The 17740-nt window shown below is 34.8% G+C and overlaps 1 protein-coding gene across 1 annotated transcript; it reads right to left on the reverse strand.

Moving 5' to 3' along the window:
• Positions 1-12458: 12458 nt before the first annotated feature.
• LOC130950015 (uncharacterized) lies at positions 12459-17244 on the reverse strand. Its single transcript, XM_057878585.1, has 5 exons — positions 17230-17244; positions 15536-16152; positions 15358-15464; positions 15137-15251; positions 12459-12824 (listed from the first exon to the last, which is right to left on the reverse strand). The coding sequence occupies exons 1-3, from the start codon at positions 17242-17244 to the stop codon at positions 15428-15430; spliced, it is 669 nt and encodes a 222-aa protein (XP_057734568.1). The 3' UTR covers positions 12459-12824; positions 15137-15251; positions 15358-15427.
• Positions 17245-17740: the final 496 nt, after the last annotated feature.

The raw sequence follows: 17740 nt of genomic DNA on the forward strand, positions 1-17740 counted from the left end.
ATACGTCCCTGATGCTCTGTCACAGCATAGGCTAATCATCTGTCGGTTCTCAATCAGGCCGGAATAGAATCCAGTGATTCTTTTGCGTCTGTCACTAACGCCCCGCCCTCAGGAGTTTGAAGCACGTCACAGTCATCCAGTCATTGAATCCTACTCAGAATACCACAGACAAGGTTTAGACCTTCCGGATTCTCTTGAATGCCGCCATCAGTTCTAGCTTATACCACGAAGATTCCGATTAAAGAATCCAAGAGATAACTACTCAATCTAAGATAGAACAGAGGTGGTTGTCAAGCACATGTTCATGGTTGAGAATGATGATGATTGTCACGGATCATCACATTCATCCGGATTAAGAACAAGTGTTATCTTAGAATTGAAGCAAGCATGATTGAATAAGAAACAGTAGTAATTGCATTAATCCATCAAGACACAGCAGAGCTCCTCACCCCCAACCATGGGGTTTAGAGGCTCATACTGTGGAAAGAAACGTGTAAAAATGTTATGAGGTCATAAGGTACGGATACAATGTCAAAAGATCCTATTAATAGTAAACTAGTGTCCTAAGGTTTACAGAAATGAGTAAATGACAGAAAAATCTACTTCCGGGCCCACTTGGTGTGTGCTTGGGCTGAGCAATGAAGGAATTTCGTGTAGAGACCTTTTCTGGAGTTAAACGCCAGCTTTCATGCCAGTTTGGGCGTTTAACTCCAAATTTTATGCCAGTTCCGGCGTTTAACGCTGGAATTTCAGTAGGTGACTTTGAGCGCCGGTTTGGGCCATCAAATCTTGGACAAAGTATGGACTATTATATATTGCTGGAAAGCCCAGGATGTCTACTTTCCAATGCCGTTGAGAGCGCCCCAATTGGGCTTCTGTAGCTCCAGAAAATCCACTTCGAGTGCAGGGAGGTCAGAATCCAACAGCATCTGCAGTCCTTTTCAGTCTCTGGATCAGATTTTTGCTCAGGACCCTCAATTTCAGTCAGAAAATACCTGAAATCACAGAAAAACACACAAACTCATAGTAAAGTCCAGAAAAGTGAATTTTAATTCAAAACTAATAAAAATATACTAAAAACTAACTAAAAGATACTAAAAACATACTAAAAACAATGCCAAAAAGCATACAAATTATCCGCTCATCACATATCTGAGAAGATAGAGAGCATGCACCTCTGAAAGGTTGCAGGTGCATTGCACAGACCAAAAGGCATCCTTCTGTAGGCAAATACTCCAGAAGGACATGTAAATGCTATTTTCTCTTAGTCTTGAGGATCTACTGCAATTTGGTTGTAACCTGAATAGCCATCCAAAAAGCAGTAATATTCATGACCTGCCAGTCTCTCTAGCATCTGGTCTATGAATGGTAAAGGAAAATGATCCTTCCTGGTGGCTGTGTTAAGCCTTCTGTAGTCAATACACATACGCCACCCTGTAACTGTTCTTGTAGGAACCAGTCCATTCTTTTCATTATGAACCACTGTTATGCCTCCTTTCTTGGGGACAACGTGGACAGGGCTCACCCAGGGGCTATCAGAAATAGGATAAATAATCCCAGCCTCTAGTAACTTAGTGACCTCTTTCTGCACCACCTCCTTCATGGCTGGATTTAGCCGCCTTTGTGGTTGAACCACTAGCTTAGCATCATCCTCCAATAGGATCTTGTGCATGCATCTTGCTGGGCTAATGCCCTTAAGATCACTTATGGACCACCCAAGAGCTGTCTTGTATGTCCTTAGCACTTGAATTAGTGCTTCCTCTTCCTGTGGATTTAAAGCAGAGCTTATGATCACTGGAAAAGTGTCACCTTCTCCCAGAAATGCATATTTCAGGGATGGTGGTAGTGGCTTGAGCTCGGGTTTAGGAGGCTTATCTTTTTCTTGAGGAATTTTCAGAATTTCTTTTATTTCCTTTAGTTCCTCCAGATCAGGCTGAACATCTTTAAAGATGTCCTCTAGCTCTGATTCGAGACTTTCAGTCATATTGACCTCCTCTACCAAAGAGTCAATAATATCAGCGCTCATGCAGTCATTTGATGTGTTTGGATGCTGCATAGCTTTGACAACATTCAACTTGAACTCATCCTCATTGACTCTCAGGGTTAATTCCCCTTTTTGGACGTCAATGAGGGTTCATCCAGTTGCTAGGAAAGGTCTTCCTAGAATGAGAGTTGCACTCTTGTGCTCCTCTATTTCCAGCACTACAAAGTCAGTGGGAAAGGCAAATGGCCCAACCTTGACAATCATGTCCTCAATTATGCCTGATGGGTATTTAATGGAGCCATCAGCAAGTTGAAGACATATCCGGGTTGGTTTGACCTCTTCAGTCAAGCCGAGCTTTCTGATAGTGGATGCAGGTATTAGGTTGATACTTGCCCCAAGATCACATAGAGCTTTCTTGGTACAAATACCCTCTAATGTGCATGGTATCATAAAGCTTCCTGGATCTTGAAGCTTTTCTGGTAAGCTTTTCAGAATGACTGTACTGCATTCTTCAGAGAGAAACACTTTTTCAGTTTCTCTCCAATCCTTCTTATGACTTAAGATCTCTTTCATGAACTTAGCATAAAAAGGTATTTGCTCAAGTGCCTCTACAAATGGAATCTTTATTTCAAGAGTCCTTAGATAGTCTGCAAAGCAGGAAAATTGCTTATCCTGTTCCGCTTGGCAGAGTTTCTGAGGATAAGGCATCTTGGCTTTATATTCTTCAACCTTAGTTGCTGCAGGTTTATTTCTTACAGAGGTGGTTGGAGAAGCCTTTTTAGAGGGATTACTATCAGCACTCTCAGGTGTCTGATTCCTCATTGGCATTTGAACGCCAGGATTGGGTGAGGAATGGGCGTTTAACACCAACTTTTCCCCATTTTCTGGCGTTTGAACGCCAGAACTGGGCAGGAGATGGGCGTTTAACGCCAGCTTTTCCCCCCTTTCTGGCGTTTGAACGCCAGGAGTATTCCTTTCTGGGCTCTTACTGTCCTCAGAGGGATTTTGGACAGTGGTTTGGTTATCCTCTGTCATTTGTTCCTTTATTGGCTTTTTGCTATTTTGAGCAGTGTTATTCAATGTCTTCCCACTCCTCAGTTGAACTGCTTGGCATTCTTCTGTTATCTGTTTAGATAACTGCTGTTTTGCCTGATTCAACTGTGATTCTATGTTTTTGTTAGCAATTTTGGTTTCTTGGAGCATCTCTTTAAATTCTGCTAACTGTTTTGTCATCAGGTGTAATTGCTGATTAAGCTCAACCATCTGTTCTTGAGGATTAGGATCAGTGGCTACTGCCATAACTTTTTCTTTTGTATAGGACTCATTGCTAGAGTACAAATGTTGATTTCTAGCAACAGTATCTATAAGCTCTTGAGCCTCTTCAATCGTCTTCCTCATATGTATAGATCCACCAGCTGAGTGGTCTAGAGATATCTGAGCTTTTTCTGTAAGCCCATAGTAGAAGATGTCTAACTGTACCCACTCTGAAAACATTTCAGAGGGGCATTTTCTTAGCATACCTCTATACCTCTCCCAGGCATTATAAAGGGATTCATTATCCTCTTGTTTAAAGCCTTGGATGTCCATCCTTAGCTGTGTCATCCTTTTTGGAGGGTAAAATTGATTCAGGAATTTGTCTGATAACTGTCTCGATGTTTTTATGCTTGCTGTGGGTTGGTTATTCAACCACCTCTTAGCTTGATCTTTTATAGCAAATGGAAATAGTAATAATCTGTAGACATCCTGATCTACCTCTTTATCACGTACTGTGTCAGCAATTTGTAAGAATTGTGCCAGAATCTCAGTAGGTTCTTCCTGTGGAAGACCGGAATACTGACAATTTTGCTGCACCATGATAATGAGTTGAGGATTTAGCTCAAAGCTGCTTGCTTTAATGGGAGGTATACAGATGCTACTCCCATATGCAGCTATAATGGGGTTAGCATATGACCCCAGAGTCCTTCTGGACTGCTCAATTCCACTTAGGTCCATGATGGAGAAAGGGAAATGATATGGATTCACATGTAAAGTAAAAAAAAAAAAATTTTTAATTAAAAGTGACCGAAAATAATGAAATAAAATAAATGGAAAAGAAAATAAAGTAAAATTTCGAAAACTAAAAGAAAATAAAATCAAAGCAAATTGAAAACTAAATTAATTAATCAATTAAAAAAATATGATTGAAAATTATTTTGAAAAAGATATGATTGAGAAGATATGATTGCAAATAAAAAAAATGATTGAAAAGATATGATTGAAGAAATTAAAAAGATTTTATTTTTGAAAAAAAGATTTGAAAAGATCAATTTTTGAAATTAGAATTTTGACTTGACTAAAAAAAAGATATGATTTTGAAAATCTTTGACTAATTTAATGCAAAATTTCGAAAATTATGAGTAAAATAAGGAAAGGATATTTTTTTTATTTTTAAATTTTAATGAGGAAAGAGAAAAACAAAAAAAAACACACGAAACTTAGAAATTATAGATCAAAATAAAGAGAACAAACAAGAAAACTTTGAATGTCAAGATGAACACCAAGAACACTTTGAAGGTCAAGATGAACACCAAGAACAAATTTTTGAAAAATTTTTAAGTGAATAAAAGCACAAAAGACACCAAACTTAAAATTTTTAGAAAATCAAACACAAATTTTCGAAAACTTAAAGGAAAACACAAGGAAGACACCAAACTTAAAATATGAAACTAAAATCAAATAAAAGACTATAAACCAACAAAAATAAAACATTCCTAATCTAAGCAACAAGATAAACCGTCAGTTGTCCAAACTCGAACAATCCCCGGCAACGGCACCAAAAACTTGGTGCACGAAATTGCAATCACACTTTTGCAATTCCGCAAAACTAACCAGCAAGTGCACTGGGTTGTCCAAGTAATACCTTACGTGAGTAAGGGTCAATCCCACGGAGATTGTCGGCTTGAAGCAAGCTATGGTTATCTTATAACCCTTAGTCAGGATATCAATAATTATCAGGTTTAATTGTGAAAAGTAAAAGAACATGAAATAAGTACTTGTTTTGCAGTAATGGAGAACAGGTTGAGGTTTTGGAGATGCTCTATCTTCTGAATCTCTGCTTTCCTAGTGTCTTCTTCTTCAAGCATGCAAGACTCCTTCCATGGCAAGCTGTATGTAGGGTTTCACCGTTCTCAATGGCTACCTCCCATCCTCTCAGTGAAAATGTTCAACGCGCTCTGTCACAGCACGGCTAATCATCTGTCGGTTCTCAATCAGGTTGGAATAGAATCCAGTGATTCTTTTGCATCTGTCACTAACGCCTAGTCTTCAGGAGTTTGAAGCTCGTCACAGTCATTCAATTCTTGAATCCTACTCAGAATACCACAGACAAGGTTTAGACCTTCCGGATTCTCTTGAATGCCGCCATCAATTCTAGCTTATACCACGAAGATTCTGATTAAGGAATCCAAGAGATATCTACTCAATCTAAGGTAGAACGGAGGTGGTTATCAGGCACACGTTCATAGGTGAGAATGTTGATGAGTGTCACGGATCATCTCATTCATCAAGTTTAGGAACAAGTGATATCTTAGAATAGAAGCAAGCGTGATTGAATAAAAAACAGTAGTAATTGCATTAATCCATCAAGACACAGCAGAGCTCCTCACCCCAAACCATGGGGTTTAGAGACTCATGCCGTAGAAGATACAATAAGAAACGTGTAAAGTGTCATGAGGTGAAGATACAATGTCAAAAGATCCTATTAATAGTGAACTAGTAACCTATGGTATACAGAAATGAGTAAATGACGTAAAAATCCACTTCCGGGGTCCACTTGGTGTGTGCTTGGGCTGAGCATTGAAGCTTTCATGTGTAGAAACTTTTTTTGGAGTTAAACGCCAGCTTTTATGCCAGTTTGGGCGTTTAACTCCAATTTTTGTGCCAGTTCCGGCGTTAAACGCCAGGAATTCTGAAGCTGATTTGCAACGCCGGTTTGGGCCATCAAATCTCGAGCAAAGTATGAACTATTATATATTTTTGGAAAGCCCAGGATGTCTACTTTCCAACGCAATTGAGAGCGTGCCAATTGGGTCTCTGTAGCTCCAGAAAATCCACTTCGAGTGCAGGGAGGACAGAATCCAACAGCATCTGCAGTCCTTTTCAGCCTCTGAATCAGATTTTTGCTCAGGTCCCTCAATTTTAGCCAGAAAATACCTGAAATCATAGAAAAACACACAAACTCATAGTAAAGCCCAGAAAAGTGAATTTTAAATAAAAACTAATAAAAACATACTAAAAACTAACTAAAATGTACTAAAAACATACTAAAAATAGTGCCAAAAAGCGTATAAATTATCCGCTCATCAATGGCCTAAGGTATCCAAACTGATTTGGATCCTTTGAAGTTAATCTTTTATGGTTGCTCAAGTGCATTAAAATCACAAATAATCTTGTGTTTTTTTTGTTTAATACTCCTTTTTTGTCAATAAAGCATTGGGGAGAAGAGTGACCAGGTTTATCGCAATTAAAGCAGTAATTTGTGTGAGCATGTTGTTGATAACGATTTAAGGTATGATGATGATGGTGATCAAATGATTTGAATTTTCTGGTATTTGAAAAAGGGTGCATTTCTTTTGAAAAATCCATCTCTAATATTAGTACCTTCTCTTGTAAAAAAATCTTAAAGTAGAATTTCTTGATACAAATGGATTTCTAGAATGTGGAAATTTTTTGTAAAAGAAGGGTTTTCTAAAGATAGCCTCATTGTTAGAGATGTAACCCAGACCAGAATTATTTGAAGCATGTTTAAATTTTGAATAAGATGCATTTTTGTCAAAATATAACTTTTCAAAATCAGCATCAAAATTAGATGAATATTCAAGACCAAATTTATCAAATGATGATTTTATTTTTGAAGATGATGCTGTGAATTTTGCAAGTGATTTTTCAAAAATTGCATTTTTTTTTGTTACATATCCTAAACCTGATTTTTCAAACAACGGTCTTTGATTAGCAAGTAATTTGTCCAAGTTGATTGAACTATGTGCAAATTTTGCTAAATCATTATTCAAACTTTTGATCATTTCATTTAATCTTTTATTTTCAGCAACAAATTCTTGAGAATGATCAATAATGTGCCTTGTTTTGAACTTTTCAATTTCAGATTTTAAAAATCTATTTTCTTCAATGAGATCAAAAGCACATTCGGTCTCCTTCACTTTTTCTTTCAAAAACTCATTTTCAGTTTTATATTTGTTGTATTTATTCAGTAATATTTTAGAATGGTGAGTGAGATCATCAATAGTTACGTGCAAATCATCAAGAGATAACTCATAATAATTTACCTCTTCTTTTTGATCTTCATCAGTTATGAAACAGATTTGTGCTCTATCTTCAGAGTCTTTTTCCTCATCTAAGTCAATCTTGATATCCTCCCAAGAAACCATTAGTCCATTCCTTTTTGGTTCCTTTAAGTTATCACCTCTACTTCTTCCTTTGAGTCTTATCATCTTTTTAAATTTTCTAGCAAAACATACAAACTTTTCATCTTATAAACAGTCACTGGATTCATCATCCAATGATTCAGTACAAGATTTAAGAGTCACTTTTTTTCGTATCAATTTTTTTGTGTGATAACAGTGGCCTTAATTTTTTACTCTCTTATCAAGCTTCTCAAAAATTTCCTAACTAGCACCTATTCGAAATGAATAATCCCCATAGCATTCAAGCTATTAAAAATGATAGAGAATCTTTTGAAAATGTCATTTATTAATTCTCCTTCTTTCATAGAGAAAATTTCATACTCTTTGCTCAAAATGTCAATTCTGGTTTCTTTTATGTATGTGGTGCCCTCATGAGTGTCTTAGAGCTTATTCTAGATTTTCTTTGCTATTTTGCATCTTGAAACCTTCAGGTATTCCTTGAAGTTGATTGCACAGTTCAACATGTTGACAGCCTTGACATTTAGTTCCAACCCTTTTTTTTCATCTTCATTCCATTCGGTTCAGTAGTTGTAGTTTTTTTCATTGAAAAATGGAGGTCTATTGTTGGACTGTCCTTCTGTTAGAGTATAAGCCACTGTGTTAAAATCTATGTTGTTTGCTATCAGGATCTTTCCTCCAAGCTGTGAAGTTTGATCTCTTTGAGACCAAGCTTTGATGCCAATTGATAGTTATCAGTGGCTAAGAGAAGAAAGAGTTGAATTTTAGCTTTTTTTTTTGTTGAGTATTACTTTTTCTTTCTCTTTTAAAAACAAATGCAATTAATGAAACGATTTTTAAAACAAATTGATTTAAAAATTAAAAGCATGGTAACTAAAAATACTAGGCATGAAAAATGGTGAAAGGATATAACTGACATAACTAGGAATGGAAAGAAGTGACCGCTTATAGAAATTTTAAAGTCAAAATAAAATTAAATTTAAATAAAGCATTTATGATTTATAATAATGAGCCTATATCATATGAACGATTTTTATTTTACATAGGCCCAAAAAGTGGTTAGTGCAAGCTTCAGCGCATTTCTCCAATTTTTTAATCCAGAATTTTCTGGGTTTTGTACGAGCCTTCTTTTAAAGATTTCATCACTTGTTTAATTTTATCTTTTTGCTACATATGAGACAAAATAACACAGAAAGCACAAAAACATCATTCATCCAATAGAATTAAAATCAATTATTTCCAAATCAGTTCACAGCTTGCAAAATCTCTCTTCACACAATGGCTTAGTAAAAATGTCTGTCAATTATTTTTCACATTTTACAAATTGAATATCAAATTTCAGTTATCAATGCACGAGAGAAAGTGACTGCTTTTTGTGATTATCGTATGGAGCTTTTGGCCTTTGGTTTCTTTCTTTAATTTATCATTTGAAAAAAATTAAATTGAATTTAATTTCAAGTTTCAGTTTCCAAAAGTGTGAGTAACGAATGAAGCTTGTGGTCTCTTGGTTTTTTTTTAATTCATCACACTTGGTTCTTGGACTACAATACTGTTTGGGCTTGATTTCTTTTATTTGGCCCTTTTTATTTTTCTTTTTTCAGCCACTTGTGATCTCTTGTTTTTTTTCTTTCTTCAAGATAAATTTATTTATTGATCAAAGTGGGCTTATTTAATTTGGATCACAATTAATTTTCTTACCTGTACACTAAACTAAATTCATCAAACAAACAATTTGTAATATTTTAATAAATATTTAACTAACATTTTAATAATGTTTGATCATCATTTTTAATATTTGTTTCCAAACTCAACAAGGATGTTTACTAATTTTGAAAATAAATATTTTTTCTAAATTTTAATAAGAGAATGTCAAGTAACACATTTTAGTTATTAAATTAGTGTAAAGTACTAAATTGGTCCCTTACATTTGGGCAAAATCCTGTTTTGATCCTTAAGGTTTAAAGTGTCCTATTTGAATCTAAAAAAGTTTCATTTAACTTCAATGTAATCCCACCGTGATGTCAAAGTTAAATAATTAACGGAATGTCCATCATAACAGCAGTACAAGAATAGAGTCGATAATTTGGAGAACAAGTACAAGTTTCAGAGGCACAAAATCAACTGCGGATGCATCAATATATTTTTTATCATTCTCTTTAGTTCTATAGAAAATATTTCATTTAAATTATAAAGAATAATAAATAAATGTATTGATACATCCACAGTTGATTTTGTACCTCTGGAGCTTATACTTGTTCTCCTGGTTATCGACCTTATTCTTGTACTGCTGTCATGTAGGACATTCCGTTAATTATTTAATTTTGACCTCATGATAAGACTATATTGAAGCTAAATGAAAATCTTTTGAATTCAAATAGGACACTTTAAACCTTCAGGACTAAAACAGAATTATGCTCAAACGTAGAAGACCAATTTAGTACTTTACCCATTAATATATAATATAGTTATGTTTCAATTTTAATATTTTAATTTTAATTTTAATTTACTTTAAATATAATTAGAGAATATCATATTGTATATTTTTAATTATCAAATTTATAATTAATCATTAATAATGATATATAAGAGAGATAAAGTGAGTAAAGGAATAATAAAAATGAAAAAAAAAAGAGAAAGAAGAAGGAAGAAATTTTTAATTTAAAAATATTTAATTTTAATTATAATAAAAGAATAACATGTGACATATTTTAGTTATAAAATTAGTAATATATAATAAATTATATATTTTAATATATAATTTATATAAATATTTTATTGCTGATCAGTTTTTAGTATAATGCATAACATAATGATTGTAGCTATATTAAATATATATAAAAACCGGTCATTTATATAAACAATATATTAAAATATTAAATATATACTAAAAATAAATTAATATATAAATATATAATAATTAATTTATTAATTAATTTTTTACGTATACATAATATTTTTCTATGATTATTGATAGAAAAAGACACTTTTTGGGTAACTAAAATACCAAATGGAGGACTCGGGTTTTCATTTTGATAATTGAGCATATATACTTTTGGAGCACAAGGACTAATTACAAAAGGAATTATACCCGGTTTGAATAAATAGTTTAATTAATTTTTTTTATAAAATAGTTTAAATAATACGTATTTATATTGAAAATAATTTATAAATAAATTATTTTGTATTTTATTTTTTATTTTTAAAAATATTTATTTTAAAAAAATATAATAAAAATTTTTTTATTATAAAAAAAAGTTATATTTTTTTAATTTTTTATAAACATTTAAATAATTTTTTAGAAAAATTATAATTTATTTTTAAAAATTACACCAAATATTAATATTATTACTCTTCAATCATAAGTTAAAACTTAAAAAAATAATTTTTAATAAAATTTCTCAAACGAATCCTAAAACTTGTAAGCATAGTTGTATGAACCGGATCGGACCGGCCGGTTCGACCGGAAAATCGGACCCTATGTCGGTCCGGTATTTAGACCGTATAAGGTAGAGAATCGGTACAAATCGATCAAATCTGGTGTGAACCGATGAAAACCGATCAAATCCGGCAAAAATCGGATCGATTCGGGCCGCTCGGTCAACATTGAAGGGGAATCTACAATGGATCAATGATCTGCAACTCCACCAATGCTCTCAAACTTGTGATGATTTTTGGAAGATTTTCCAAAATGCTTCCAATGGGGTTCGCACCCCTTCCTCCACCATAAAACAAGCATGCTTCTACCACCAAGCTGAAATGTTTCTCATTAAATAACATGCAAATTATAATACATATAGTATATTTTCTTTTCACTTATATTCTATTTATTTTAATTTCAAAGTCACTCATTTTTAAATTAATTACATTTTATTTAACTATAAATTTTATTAAATATATACAAATTAAAAAGATAAATAAAAAATTTAATTAATCACAATTTATTTTTTAATATATTATTTTATTTTTTGTCTTCATATAAGGTTGATAGTTGAAAATTGTTAGATGATATTTAGTTAAACTAGTCAAATAATTAAATTTTATATAATTATTTAATTATACCGAGTTAACCGGTTGAACCAGTGACCCACCAGTTGAACCAGTGACCCAGTGACCTAGTGACCCAATAACCTCACCGGTTCGGTTCTGACAACTATACTTGTAAGATTGGATTTGGGTTTATTTATGGGTTGCATTAGCAAGTATTTTAAATTTAGGATATTTTTTAACTAATTTATCATTTATTAATAATATTTTTTAAATAATTTCCATGAACAAAGTAGAAGTGTAGTTTGTGAAACGAAGTTGTGTGCCACATGTTTTCCTTTATTTTTTAGTTTTTAGCGTGTGCGCTTTGTAAAATATTTTTATATTTTTGAGAATCGAATTTGTTTATATTCTCATTCTCCCCATAGGAAATAAAGTTGTATTCCCATGGCAAGAAAATAGAAAATATTGTGCTGCATGAAAAAATGATTAAATTACTTTTTTGTGATCATTTTAAATAATTAAAAGAGTAAAATCTTATTTCGATTCTTGATATTTTATGAAAAAATAATTTATTTTTTTATGATTAAAAAATGACAATCTAATTTCTAACCATTATTTTTATCAAATAATCAAGTTCGTCATATCTCATAATGAGAAAATTCTATGTGTTACGTTAAATGTTGAATTGTCACTCAACTATTCGATTAGAATAAATAAGTCCCTCACCAAAATTTTCAATTGAGACAAATAGTCCCTCACAAAAATAACATTATTTTTTTGGAACACTTAAATAAAGATACCTATTTTATCTTTTATTAAAGATTTTTTTTGTTATATTTTAATTGATTTTTGTATAATTTATTCAATGTTCTTCATCACATATTATTAAATTCCTTAAAAGATTTTCTTTCTAAAAACAGTAAAAAATATTTAAATTGGACTAAAACAAAAAAGGTAATAGATTAACTATTAGATTTTTTTATATGATTTATATAAAAAAAATGTTATACTAATCAATCAAAATATATATATATATATATATATATATATATATATGTAACACCCTAACTACCAAAGCTCACGCTTCCGGCTGCGCTACTCTGATAGCTCGGACATTACGACGACTCTTATACTATTTATTATTAAAATATGAGCCTGTTTGAAACTTTAAACCGCAAATACCGTTCCCAAAATTTTTTTTCGTTCGATAACGTACATCTAAAGAAACCATACGACTTACAAAAACTCATAAAGAGTACCTCCATATATATACATACATATACAAATAATATTACAGACATTAACCAATACAATTCCTATCCCTCTTACAGAATATATCAAGATAAAGGCGAGGGTACAATAATTAATAATCTAAAGCAATACAGAACATTACAACAATAACTAAATAAATTCTTCGTAACTTCTGCGCCCATATCCTGAAAGGGGAAAATTGTAAGGGGGTGAGAACATCATCCTCGAAAGGATTCTCAGTAGAGGGTTTTTAGGAATTACTGTAATAGGATACATGAAGATAACCGCACCAGTGATTCATAACCGTCTTATGCCTCTTTTCAAAAACAACGGTTTATAATAAAAGAAAAGTCGGAAATCTTTTCTGAAAGAGGAACCGTTCAATCCTCAAACATCAAAGCATTTCAAAAAGGTTTATCTATACTGAACCAAAATAACCTTTCATATCTTATTCCAAACCAGAACCACAAAACCGAAATCAACCATCGGTCCATCTCATTCAACCACGGCCCTAGGCCCAAATAATCCAACCACAACCAATCCACCACAATCCAACAGAGTTCCAGATGCAAACACAAGTAGGAAGATGCAAACACAAACAAACAGTTATTGCAAGTAGAACAATTAGCAGTTAATCACATAGGCAAACCAAGTACAATATGCATACCCAAACAATGTCACATAGATGCATATGATGCATGCCTGTCCCTAGTGGCTGATGATATCATCTGTCGGTTACCAAGCCAACCCGACGTGTCCGGTAGCTAACCCGGATACAGTCTCTCTGTTGCGCATTATTATCATTAGAGGGTATCTGCGCCCTGTCGCCATTAGAGGGTATATGCGCCCTGTCGCCATTAGAGGGTATATGCGCCCTGTCGCCATTAGAGGGTATCGGTGCCCTGTCACCCTTACAACCAGAGAGAAAACACAAGCATACTCGCTTACAACTTTCATCTCAGCCATTCGGCTTAAATTCACAAATCATTCAATTGCATACATGCATTTATATTCAATCATGGATCACCATCCATCTCAGCCATCCGGCTCACGGTTCAATCCAGAATCAACCAATATTCATAATCATACACAGCCATTCTGGCCCATAACAAAAACATTACTTCCATCATCCAACATCATCAAATTCATAAAACCGGCATTTAAGCCATAAATCACTTTTCTCAAGCCATTTCACTTTGAAATCAAATTTCAACTCTTTCAGCCTTGGCTTTAAAGGATCTCATTTCTCAAATCATCTCAGGCTCATAAGCCAAATTTTACTCAAAGTGAGTTCCCCTTTTTAAAACAAAGCCACTCTCGGCATTCTCCTTCCAAAACTTCCAAAACCATGGCAAGTTAAGGATTTATTTCAAAGCATTCAAAATCACCCATCCAACAATGGGATTTTATAACAAAAGTTTCTCGGCAGAGTCCCAAGTCTTTAGGGAAGGTCAACCTATATCAATTCCTTAAAATTCATTGAAACTCTTAAAATCATAGATTTCTCGGTTCAAGTAAATAAAACTGAATTTACTATAAAACCGGCCATACAAAATCACAAGTTCCAACCCGGTCCAAAAATCAACTCATTTGAAACGGAACCGGTTCATTTGAATCAAACCACTTTCAGGTTTCTTTTTAGAACCCATTTTTCTAACTCTTCCAAAATGCCTCAAACTTAGTTACTCAATGAAAAGTCTAGATTCCTTTGAAATCACTAAAAACTCCTTTTTATATTAAAATCAATATTAGAGCATCATTCTTTCCTTCAGTAATTCAAACGGTAACAATAGTTCAGTTCTAAATAAGCCAAACTCAACGTATAAGGTTCATTAAATAAATTAAGCTTGAAAACATAAATATCCTCTTAATAAATCAAATAATACAATTTCTCAAATCCAACCCTGTTTAAATAACTTTTCAAACAAGACTAGGATTTTGCAAAAATTTCGGCAGCACCTCCCCTAAAACTTGGACTTTTGCCACCCGGTTCGGGTCCCAACTAAACCATTTCTCATTCCTTTTCAACAGCTCAAAACCAGAAATCAATTTAAAGCAAGCTAAATCCAACAATCGCCTCAGTGGCGTATCTCAAGGAAATCATTTCAAAATCAACTCAATATCAATCAATATAACTCATTTCCAAAGCTTTAAAGAAATAGTTCAATAACAAATCATTTGTCCAAAACCAAATCAATTAAAATAAACCAAGTTGAATTCAAAAGTGCATTCGACTTTCCACATCATTAAAATAATTGGCTCAAATCAAATCAATCCTCAACGGATTAAACTCAGATTCAGAACTTTAAAGAATCAACTTCAAACATTACATTTCACAAGCCGCACAACAAATTCAGCCAAACCAACATCCATAATCATTCGAGTCAATCAAATAATACATAAGGCAGATACAATCACTAAATACACAATATCTCACATCAGTATCCATATGTAATAATTCCAATAGTAAACTATAGTTTTTGGAAAGCGCCCCTACCTCAAAACGCAATTCCATAACCCAAACGCGTCACAGAGTCCTTTCCGCCTCAACCCGAAATCAACAACAACCGCAACCTCAGCTTCAAGCCACATTCGCAATAACCATAGCAACACTAATCGCAACATACAATAATCAGGACTCGACCCCACATTACCAAAACTCGTTTATTAACCAAACACAACCGAAAACTAACGTGAGGCTTTCCGAAACATACTTACCGAAGAAGAAACGGTTGAACCGAACAGCGGCGGTCTCTTGAACCGGTTCGGCAGCAGCACGTCAGCCACCTCAAGTGACAGTGGCGACCGGACTCCGGCGTTGGTAACTGAAACCCACATACAGAGGCGATAAAGCTGTCGGAATCTTAAACGAATAAACCAAATTCAAAGCCCTTACCGGTAGAGTTCTCCGGCGACTGAGCTGCATTCTCCGGCGGTGGTCCCGGGAGTCGCAGAACCCCCCTGGCGGCCAGAACCCTTGTCTGATGGCGGCAGTTCCGACCGAGGCGGCGCCGGCGACGCAAACAGCGGCTGGGCGCGGTGGCTGGACTCCCAGCACACCTTCAGATCTCTCTCGTCTGCTCTGCTCCGGCGATGGCTGAACGACGATGACACGGGCTCCATGGCGAGGAGCGGCCGCGGCCACCCAAGTTCCTGCGAAGACGGCGGCGGGTGCAAGGCTATTCTGCGGCGGCGGCTGCACGAGGGTGACGGCAAACCAGAGCCTGAACAGCGGTGAGTTGAGTGCGGTTCTTCGGTGGCGCCAGGGAGCAACGGCAATAGCGCGGTGGTGGCGCGACAGAGGCTCCCTCCGCCTCTGCCCCTCGCACGACGCTTCCTTCTACCCGGAACGGCGCCGATGGCGCCCTCCTTCTCTGGCGACAAGCTCTCGCCCCCTCTCACTCGCGAGTCACCCCTCTTCTTCGATGCTGGTGGCAACAACGGGATGGGTCCGACGGCAGGACGCGGTGGTGCGGCGGCGAGGTGACCGGCGCCAGTAGCGCGGCCCCATCCCTACCCCATGATCACAGCTCTCCTCAATCTCTTCCATTTCTGCTTCGCTTTTCTTTCTTCCATGAAAACAAAAAGGGAAACCGTGTGTGGCATGAATGAAAGAGGGAAGGAAGACAGATTGAGTGTGGCGGCTGGGTTACAAGGGTTAGGGTTTCATTTTTGAAACTTAGGGTTAGGGGCAAAATAGTAATTTCACATAAAATAGGGATAATATGGTAAATGAAACCCAAATTAAATCCAACACTAATTGTATATAGAAAATACTATTTGCTCCTCATTTTTATAAATTATTTTCAATAAATTGCCCAAATCCAAAAATTAGAAATAGCATACTTAATTTCTTCATTTTCCAAAATAGCAGTAATAATATTTAAAATATTACTCATTTAATCAAAATCATGTAAAATCCATATTATTTCATAACTATCAACCTTATACTTTAAATATAGAAAATAATCCAATAATTATAAAATTGGATAATAATTACAACTTATCTCAAATCCAATAAATCAAAACTTGCCTTAATTATCTTTAACAAAATAATCTATGAAATTAAGGCTATAAATAACTATAGGATTTGAGACTTGATCATAATAAGACTTTTCAAAGATTCTGGGTCTTACATTCTACCCACCTTATAAAAATTTTCGCCCTCGAAAATTGATACAAAATGAAAGAAATTCCATAACAGTTCACCCTTGAACACATTTGAGGAGGAAGCAAAAATATCTTAAAATATAATCTTACATACGATTTCCAAATACTTTGATTGTCATAAGCATAAGGATGTAAAGGTAGGAGTGTGATTGCAAAGCAAACGTTTCAAAGTAGACTCAATGCAAAAGATAACATGGGTCAATCATGTGTTAGAAGGGCAAGGCATCAAAGGCTATCAAACAGGATGGAGTTAAAACGACGTGCTTAACCTCCGCACACTAATCTCATATTAACCTCAAAGTTTCAACTTTCCAATTCCATCAAGCACTTTACAAACCCCAATTTCGATCATTAGCCTGACAACCACAAATCCGTTCGCAAGGAACAAAACGCCCACCACTCGTAACGCTGCACACCTACCGTTTCAACTTCCATATACACATATCACGTCTTAAAGAACTAACGCATCGCGTCTATAAATCGCACGTGATATCAAACAATTCTCGAGTCTACTCAGAAGGATACAAGATTTAAAAAAGGAGAGTCAAGTGTCAAGGATAGTACTCAAAGATTTGAGAGAATATATCCAATTCCAAATAAACAAGGACACTCAAGCAATGAAGTTTGCTAGACTCAATTCAATTGACAACTTCAAAGATAACCCTTAGGTCAAAGAAGTTCAATAGGATCAATAAGAAGAAAACCAGCGCATCAGTTTGAAACAAACTCAAGCTGAGTCGAGGAAGCATGAGATTTACAGAAGAGAATATTTCAAACCCAAGACAAAACTCACAGAACTTAAGAGCATGATTAAAAATACTTCCAAATACATTGTTCTTAAAAGAATCGAAAACTTGCGGAAAAATCACTTCGCGGTTTAGAAGAAAGTCAAGTAAGAAACATTCTTCAAGAGAGTAACAAAAGCATAATC

The sequence above is a fragment of the Arachis stenosperma genome, chromosome 9, assembly GCF_014773155.1.
Source record: "Arachis stenosperma cultivar V10309 chromosome 9, arast.V10309.gnm1.PFL2, whole genome shotgun sequence".
Lineage (NCBI taxonomy): Eukaryota > Viridiplantae > Streptophyta > Magnoliopsida > Fabales > Fabaceae > Arachis > Arachis stenosperma.